Source organism: Elephantulus edwardii, unplaced genomic scaffold (assembly GCF_000299155.1).
Source record: "Elephantulus edwardii isolate Elephantulus edwardi_28Jun2011 unplaced genomic scaffold, EleEdw1.0 scaffold00004, whole genome shotgun sequence".
In the NCBI taxonomy this organism is placed as follows: Eukaryota; Metazoa; Chordata; class Mammalia; order Macroscelidea; family Macroscelididae; genus Elephantulus; species Elephantulus edwardii.
This window is the reverse complement of record NW_006399754.1, coordinates 7,021,452-7,031,030: the sequence shown is the minus strand read 5'-3', so window position 1 is coordinate 7,031,030 and position 9,579 is coordinate 7,021,452. Positions and strand designations below refer to the sequence as shown.

The 9,579-nt window shown below is 35.9% G+C and overlaps 1 protein-coding gene across 1 annotated transcript in view; it reads left to right on the top strand.

Moving 5' to 3' along the window:
- COG6 (component of oligomeric golgi complex 6) overlaps positions 1-9,579 on the top strand; it is a 92,712-nt gene that overhangs the window by 53,363 nt on the left and 29,770 nt on the right. The window contains exon 13 of the mRNA XM_006879528.1: positions 2,996-3,113. Within this exon, the coding sequence (XP_006879590.1) occupies positions 2,996-3,113 (118 nt within the window). The remainder of the gene's footprint in view (positions 1-2,995; positions 3,114-9,579) is intronic.

Below are 9,579 nucleotides of genomic sequence, written 5' to 3'. Positions count from 1 at the left end.
ATCTTTCTCAGTCTCTCCCCAACCCTGTTGTCAAGTCCTGTTTTACAGCAGTGGCACCATGCAGTATTTGTCCCTTTGTGTCTGAGATATTTCACTCAGCATAATGTCCTCCAGGGTCACCCATTTTGAATAATATTGCATGAGTTCCTTGTTTTTCAACGCAGCGTAGTATTTCATTGTGTGAATATACCACAGCTTCTCTGTCCATTCATTTGTTGATGGGTACTTAGGTTGTTTCCAACTTCTTGCTATTGTGAACAAAGCCACGATAAACATGGGTGTGCATATATCTGCTTGGATATCAGTTATGGTCTCTTTGGGATGTATTTCCAGTAGTGGAATTGCTAAGTCAAATGGTATCTCTATTTCCAACTTTTTGAGAACGTGCCATACCGCCTTTCACAGTGGTTGCACCATTTTACACTTCCACCAACAGTGAATAAGGGTTCCAGTTTCTCCACAACCTCGCCAGCATTTGTTGCTTGCTGTTCTGTTAAATTCTGCTATTCTTACTGGGGTGAGATGATATCTCATAGTTGTTTTAAGGAAGGTGAAAATTTGCTTGTCATCCGTCTCATAGGAACCAGCTTGATGCTGATACTGATTCTTATCCCACATAATTTAGACAATTCATTGTTATTTTATGTACACTTGAAAAAAGAAAAGTCAAGTGATGGAAGTATAGCATGTGAAAGGGAGTGCGGAGAGAAATACCAGAAAAAAAATATCTTAAAGTACAGCTCTGAATAGGCATTGGGAAATTTGAAGTCTGAATCAATCACTGCAAAATATAGCTTCCAACTCTAATTTAGAAAAAAAATTGTTTATTTGAATGTCGCAGAAGTTTTCAATAAAAGAAGAGGTTATGATTGTGTTCATACAAATAGAATTTTTTAAATTAATGCATGTTTTTTTTAGAATTAAATTTTTAATGGCTGGTTAATTATATCACTACATTTTTATTGCAATATAGTACTCATTTAAGCACTTAAAAACGGAAGGTGTACAAAGATTAAATTAAGACACAGTAAATTGACTAAATATTTGGTTTTTATAAAAATAAAGGTCATAACCACACTGTTGACATGTAATACTGTTATGATACAACAGTTAAACTTGTGAGTCTACAACAGAAGTCGGCTGTAGTTAAACAGGAAACAAAGTTGAAAAAGACCATATTAAAACAAAACTACTGGGACTAACAGGTTGGGATTGTAAGTAGCAACAAACATATTCACTCAGCTCCTGAGTATTTCAAGTTTTACAGTACACATTAAAAATGATTTCTTCAATCAACACCATAAATGCAAACTGTCAGATGTTTATGCATTTTGCAAGTTACACTGATTGATGCTGATATGGGAGTGGGGGTCGGAACATCTCCCAGTTTGAAATTTATGTCACTCACATGCTAACACAAACACAACTTGTTCCATTTCCACACCCCTGGTTCCCCCCACAAAGAAGGCAGGATTTTTTGGTTTCTTTTAGGTAATTGTTTTAAAGGATTTGTGATGATCAATTTGAACGTCTGAAATTCAGTAATAAATTAATGCATGTTTTAATGAGTGCGTTCTAGTGGCCTAGTAGTAAGAAGTTGTGCCATAATCCCAAAGGCATGGAGTTTGAATCCACTGATCCTCCAGCAGAGGTGGATGGGCAATCTCCTCCTCTGTGATTTACAGCCTCAGAAACCCTTCTAGAGGGTCAGCTGTGTGTCGGTTCCAACTGGATTGTAAACAACAACAACAACAACAACAAAATTCAGAGAAATACTTGTTTTCAATGCATGATTGACATGTGCTGGAATGCCTTCCAGTTCGAGATTTTAGTTTATCTTTTTTAAAACAAAAATTGCTTGAAAAATATTTTATTCATTAAAGTACAATAATTTAAAATTAAAAGAATATTTTAAAATAAAATATGCCTATCTAGGAATTTGTACTTTGCTTTATAAATATTTTTTACTGACAATTTGTTACATCTACATGGACTATATAGTAATGTATTCTAGTATTTTATAATACATTGTGTGGTATGTAATTTCTATGATATTAACCATCAATAGTTATTTATTCCAGTAGATTGCTATATTTATCTTAAGCAATATCCTTTTTTCATGTCTAGTAAGAAATTATGGTGACTTTAGAAGTAATAGATTACAGTATATTTTTTTGCATCAGCAGAAAAGCTTTTTATCTTGAGAATTTTTTAAAATCACATTTAATACGTAGATTGGAAAGATTAGATGAATAAAATGAAAATGTATTGTTCATTTACTAAATATTAAAATATTTAATAAAAATTTCATGCTTGACTTCCATCCTGGCACAAAAGAGAAATCTCTTTAGGCAACTTCTAGAACTATCCTTATAATAGAAACTAGCAGAATATAGAATCTGCTAGTATAATTAATTCTTTCAGCAATTCTGTTTTTCTGATTGCTAATTAACCATTGTCATAACTTTGTAAAATTGAAAAACTGCAGTTCAGAAATAAGTATTTAATATGATTAAGAGCTTTAATTAAAAAAACCTCAGTATGAATAAAATTTAAATATTTGATTATAAAATATTTCTGAATTCTCACATTGGGTTAAAAGATGTTTCAAAATATGCATACATTGAATACAGATACTCAATAGTGCTATTAATCGAATGACTCTTGTAGAATTAAAATGAAATATATTTTTGAATCTTGGAACATAAAATCTACTATAGTAGAGGAAGAGCAGACATACAAGTTTGCATGACTATGTATTCTAATTTGAATTTTTGTTGAAGATACTGTGACATATAGGATACAGTTTGTTTTCATCACCTAATTCCAAAAATGACAAAAGAAATCAGTATTTTTTGTTTTATCTTGAGAATTCTTTTTAATGTACAGATTATATCCTACATCAAACTGAAATAAATCTACATCTTTTAAAAGCTTATACCATGCTAAAAACTGAATCATTTCAGCCTTTGACTTGATATATTTTTATTTCTAGTGGCATTGTTGGAAATAGTGCAACCACCTTGCTGACTACCATTGAAGAAATGCATTTGCTGAGCAAAAAAATATTTTTCAATAGCTTGAGTCTCCATGCAAGTAAATTAATGGACAAGGTATGTTTAAAAAAAAAAAAAGTGCGTCTTAAACTATGTCAGTGTGAATCTTTGACATTTAAAGATGTCATACCAGTGCTTTTCATTGGTGATAATTTTTCCCTATTTGATAAAATACTCTTTAGTCATCTGAACCACAAAACTAATTTTAACACGACCTCTAATCTGTGTTCCTAAAACAGTGTAACATTGAGTCATAATTGGAGGTAGAGTCCTCTGGCCCTAATTTCTCAACCATTTTTAAATAACTAAAAACTGTGTAACTAAGGCAAATGTATATGTAGGTAGCAAGTAGGGTTATATATGTTGTTGTTAGGTGCTGTTGAGTCAGAACCGTCAGATAGCTGACCCTCCAGTGGGTTCTCAGAGGCTGTAAATCCTGTGGAAGGTGACTACCCATCTTTCTCCCATGGAGCAGCTGGTGGATTCAGGACTCCTGCCTTTAGGTTGGAAGAACAGTGCCTTGAAAATGGAAATGCTCACAGATTTTTATTTTTTAAAACAGCTTATAGTTTTACTATTGATATCCCTTGTTAAATTTGTATTTTTCTGAGTTTGAGGCTATAATTAATTATTAAAACAAAAGAGCAAAAACACTGCAAAGAAAGTCAACCGAACAACATAAATCTGAGAGTCTTGTGTAGCTTCTTTGTTAAATTGAGTAGCTTGCTGAGGGAGTCCTTGAAGGAACGGGTTACTTTGATCACATCCTTCTTTTCACTTTGTTGTTCAGGCTTTCAAGCGTGCTCTTCTACCTAATGGGCTCACAGGCAGTGTAGTATCTTATAAAACCTGTAGCACTCTGAGTATCTGGTTCATCTTCACTTTACTGAAGTCAGAGAACCCTTGAGAGAATTTTGCTTTCTGACCACTATGCACGAAACAGATGCTTCTGAAAAAACATCCTGTTACTATAGAATCTACTTTGCATGCTTTTGTTTGCACTGAAGTATACCAAAAAAATCTGTCCTTCTTCTCAAGCTGAGTTTAGATCAAGACAAGTCTTACGTAGATAGAATCCTTTTAAAATAATTAACACATGATACAAATATGGGGCAGGAACAAACATGTTAGCTGTCATACATACTTGTTGACATGTCAGGGTCTGTTGGCTTCAAGCTGTGTTGTGTGTCGTTGAGTGGAAGATGGTCATAGAAATGATTGATTAGTATAGAATTACATGTGTAGTGAAAGATGACCTGTTTTATAAAGGACACAATCTGCATGTTTTCCTTGACATAGAAAAAGAGAGGGAATTGCAGATTTAGATGGCCAAAGGAGTATGTAAAGGTCATTCTAAGTATAAAAAATGAATAATACAGTGTGCTAGAACAGAAGCGACGGGGAACCAATAAGCAGATTTATTTTGTTTCTAAAATAATCACTTGGGAAGCAAATTGGTATGTAGATAGGATGACCAGTTGGAGCCCTGTGGGGACATTACTCTTGAGGAGGTGAGATGGAAGTTTGGAACTTGGTGATTGAATATGGTGAGGTGGAAGACTGATTGATAGCCATCATTATCTAGAGTACAGAAAAGGGATCCAATCTGGGGATAAAAGTTGTGATACTCATTTGAGACAAGTTGAATGTAAATCATCGAGGAGATATCCTTTTAGACTGTGTTGCGATACGGAACTATACATCTGAGTTGAGAGAATTTTTGTGAAAGAATGACTGTTGAATCTGTGGATGTGGATGCTGTGAATGGGCATCATATTTTATAACTCATATTTTTATGCTCTAATAGAATCTTGGAAAACACCTTCCTTTAGGAAGAGAAAAGAAAGAAGCCCTTGAAGGATACTGAGAGGGAAAGATCAGAGATGGAGGAGAAAAAGAGGAATTTTGTCAAAGAGGTCAAAGAAAATAAAGTTCTCAGCCGTAGGGAATAGTCAGTAATGACCCATGCTCTATAAAGGGTTCTGGTACAGGAAAGAGCGCCTTTTCTTTTTTTTTCTTTTGTCTTTAGCCCTGTTGGAACGATTTATAACATTAAAACCACTGACTCAGTCACCACGCACACTGACCCTGTGGGGGAGCGTAGAACTACCCCTGGGGTTTGTAAGACTAGAACTCTTCATGGATTCAGATTGCCACTTATTTCTGTAGTGAAACAACTGATGCTCTCAAACCACTGATCTTTTTGGTTAGCAAAGAGCACTACTGCGTCCTCATCGAGGACAGCTGGATTCAGGGACTGGGGCTAGCGTGTGGATAAGCATATGGAGACGCATCCTTCCTGAAGCAGCACTGATTGGATAAATCTATGAGACTAAAGCCTGAAAGTAAAATTTGCTAGGGATGCACATTGTCATGTTTTATAAGGAAAGAGAAATTGGTGGTAAATAAGAATGGATTGAATGTTCTTTAATAAAGTGAAAAACTATTGATAATTTGATGAAAAGATTTGTTTACAAAACTGGTACCTTAACAGTCTAACCAGGGGGAAAGAGGGAAAATGTGAAGTTATTATGCCAGAAAAATAAAGTAGTAGTTTATAAAATGAATAATATTTAAAATGTAAAAAAAAAGTGCGAAACAGTAAGTACAGAAACGGTATTAACTTCTTAGAGGATGCCATGTGTAATCTGCTAAAGTAATCTGAATTAACAAAATAAAAAAAATCTTTTTAAGAGAATATGAATTAACAAAAAATGGATTTTAAAAGAATTAGAAAACAAACAAAAAAGAATTAGAAAACTTGAGTACAACTGAATAGAAAAGGAAAAATAGGAAAGAATGTATTATTATTATTACTAGTGCAGATTATATAAACAATTTTTTACTCATTTATAGGAACCAGACACTTCTCTCGAACACAGTAAAATATGGAAAATGTTTCAGATCCTTTTAGGTGCTATCGTGGTGACATAAAAGGCTTTTAGAGATAGTATAATAACAAAAACAGTTCAGTCACATTTGTGCCTCTCTCCTGCTTGTGGTTTTACTGCATGCACTTTGTAAGACCACCCTATGTTATTAATTCAGCTTCCCCGTTTCTTCTTTGACATGTCATAGAACAACATCAGGGAGTCTGCTAACAGTAAAACCAGAAGAGGTTTCTTGAGATGGAGAGACAGTTCAGGCCAGGAAGATGTCCAGATTCGCAGAGCGAAAGTGGCTGCCTCATGGACAATTAGGAAGAAAACTTTTTTTTTGGTCATATTTAGAGCAGAAACTTTAAAATTTCAAAAGCATAATTGACTAAATGATAATCAGTGAAGTCAAAGGTGGAGACATCTAAGAGTAGAGACCAAGCAGCCAGAGGTGGGTAAACATACATGTGGGATTACATATAACTGGTTAAGGGCACATAATGACAGGCATCCATGCTCTGTCGTTTATTATAGGTGAAAGGTCAGGTTCTTAAAATAGGTCCCATAGAAGGATACATGTTGGGTTACTCACCATAATCTACCAGTTGTTCTGTGGGAGAAAGATGAGATACTGTGCACCTGTTAAAATGAACACCCTCAGCCTTGGAAATCTGATGGAAAGTAGTGATGGGCTAGGATCAGCTTGCTGTCAGTGAGCTTGGTACTTTGGGCTTTGTTATAAGAGTTACTTTCTTAACTATATTGTTTCTGGGGGTTCATTGTAAAGTGTATCCACAGTGTTGTGCACTAAGACTCTTTGGGCACAAGCTACTGCATCTTACACCTGCTTTAATGTAGAGGAAAGAGCTTTGGAAATAGACTGTGATATCCTGTACTTACCAGACCTTGGAGGAAAGGAATGGCATCTTTAAGGTGTGTGCTTAGGTCCGCAGCAAAAGGCGGGGGAACTGCTGTTATAAAAAGTCAGCGTGTGGGTTCCAGATTTGTATCAAGACTTGAAAATGGAGTTGAGGCTTTACTTTCAGACTATTTACACACATCAAGTACCTCTGACTTTAAACTCTTACAGAATATAATGTGACTGACTGCTGAGTACAGATCAAAAAAGTCAGCGGTAGCTGGATTGCCAACTGGAATCACCAAGCTTCATCTCAGACATCAAAAGCCCTCCTTGATGTCCAGCAGTGGACATGTGTTTCCTTCAGTGTCCAGCTCTCATGTTTACTTACTTCTTTAGTTTCTCATATACAAGTTCAAATTGAAGCTGAAAAATATGAAAACAAGTCCAAAATAGGACTGTGAGTCTATCTAACTGAATTAAAAAAACCATTTTAAGGGTAAGTTTGAGGCTTTGAATATTTTTTCACTTTTTTAAACCTTAATTTTTTTTTTTAAATTTTATACTGGTTTACTTACAAAGTTTATAAAGTTCATATACATTGTCTTTCCCCTGTTCTTTCTCCATCCCTCCTCCACTCATCACATCATGCGACCCTATGATTAAGTGTCCCCCCACCTTGGATCCTCATACTTGTTCTACAACAATGGTCTTAAACAGTATTTGTCTTTATGAGACTGAGTTAGTTCCCTAAGCATAATGCTCTCAAGTCCCTCCCAAGTTAGGTAATAATTTAGAAAGTCATTGCTCCTGTGTGCTGCATAGTATTCCATTGTGTGAACGTACCATAATTTCTCGACCCATTCCATTGTGGTTGGGCATATGGGCTGTGTCCATGTTCTTGCTGTTGTGAACATTGATGCACAAGTCTCTGTCTGTGCCTCAGTTCTCATTTTCTCAGGGTATATTCTAAGCAGTGGAATAGCTGGATCGTATGGAATTTCTGTTTTCAGCTTTTTGAGGAAATGCCAAACTGCCTTCTAGAGTGGTTGTACCATTTTTACAATTACACCAACAATGTATAAGAGTTCCTATCTCTCCACATTCTCTCCAACATTTATTACTTGCTGTCCTGCTAGACTTTTCCATTGCTACTGGGGTAAAATGGTCTCATTGTGTTTTTGATTTGTATCTCTCTTATTGCCAGTTATTTGGAACATTTCTTCATGTGTCTGTTGCCATCCAAATGTCTTTCTCTGTGAAAAGTCTTTGCAAAGTCTTTTGCCCATTTTGTAATTATGTTGTCAGTCTTTTTCTGGAGGCCCTATAGGATTCTGTAAACTTTTGCTTTGTTAAACCCTTGTTTGAGATAGTATTGCCAAATGTTTGTTCCCAGTCAGTAGGTTTTCTTTTCACTCTCTTGGGAAGAGGTTTTGATGAGCACAGAGATTTAATCTTTAGAAGGTCCCATTCATCAATTTTATCCTCTTCGGAATGTGCATTTCTGGCTATATTTGGCAGTCCCTTTATACCATAGACTAGGCCTTCTAAGCTTGGTCCCAATTTGTCTCTTATTAACTTTATGGTTTGGGGCTTTATTCCCAGGTCTTTGATCCCCCTTGAGTTGATTTTTGTGTAGGATGTGAGATGTAGATCCTGTTTCAGCTTTCTGTAGGTAGCAGTCCAGTTTTTCCATCACCATTTGTTGAAGAGGTTGTCATTTCCCTATTTGACAGATTTTATTTCCTTGTCAAGTATCAGCTGACCGTAGATAGATGGGTCCATTTCTGGGTTCTCAGTTCTGTTCAGTTGATCTATGTGCCTTTCATTGTATCAGTACCATACTGTTTTGGTTACTACTGCTGTGTAGTAGGTTTTGAGGTCAGAGAGTGCTATGCCTCCCACTTCACTTTTGTTTTTCAGAAGTGCTTTGCTTATTTGCTTTCCTCTCCAAATAAACTTGACTATTTCCCTTTCAGTCTCCTTGAAAATGAATTTGGTATCTGTATTGGGATTGCATTGAACATGTCGATTGCTTTTGGTGGGATTGTCATTTTCACAATATTGAGTCTTCCTGTCCATGAACAGGGAACATTTTTCCTTTTATTTAGATCTTTTATTAGTGAGCGAAGATCAGGTGAATTATAGGATAACATTAGGGATATCATCCATGAAGAAAAAAGGTCATTACAAAGTCAGGGAAGAAAGAAAAGACCAAAATGACTGTCAGAAGAGACTCCAAAAATGGCACTAAAGTGTTGAGGAGCCTAAACAAAGGGAAGTCGTGCTGAAATCAGAGAAATGAACAGAAGATTTTGGAAGCAGCTCAAGTAGACAAAGGAAAATACTAGTGAAACATGCAATGAAATGGAGTCAAAATCAGAAGGCAAGAGCATTTATTAAACAGAGAACTAAAGAGCAAATTCAAGCTTCAGGTTGTAAAAACTGAAGGAGGCTATGGACTAAATCTTGCATAATCCAGGAAGCATTAAATGAAGATGAAAGTAATACACAGAATCACTGAACCAAAAAAGAATTGATGGACACGAGCCACTTCAGGAAGTATCTACTTCGCTCCACAGTCAGCACTCTTGGTAACAGCAGCCAGGAAATCAAGAGATAAACGGCATTGGGAAAGTCAGCTGGGAGGGACCTCTCAAGAGTACTGAAGTGCAATGACGTCAGGCTGGAGACTAAGGTGCACCTGATCCGGGCTATAGTCTTTGCAATTACGTGCTATGCATCAGAGAGTTGGACAGTGAATAGGGATGATAGAAAGAGAATTGAT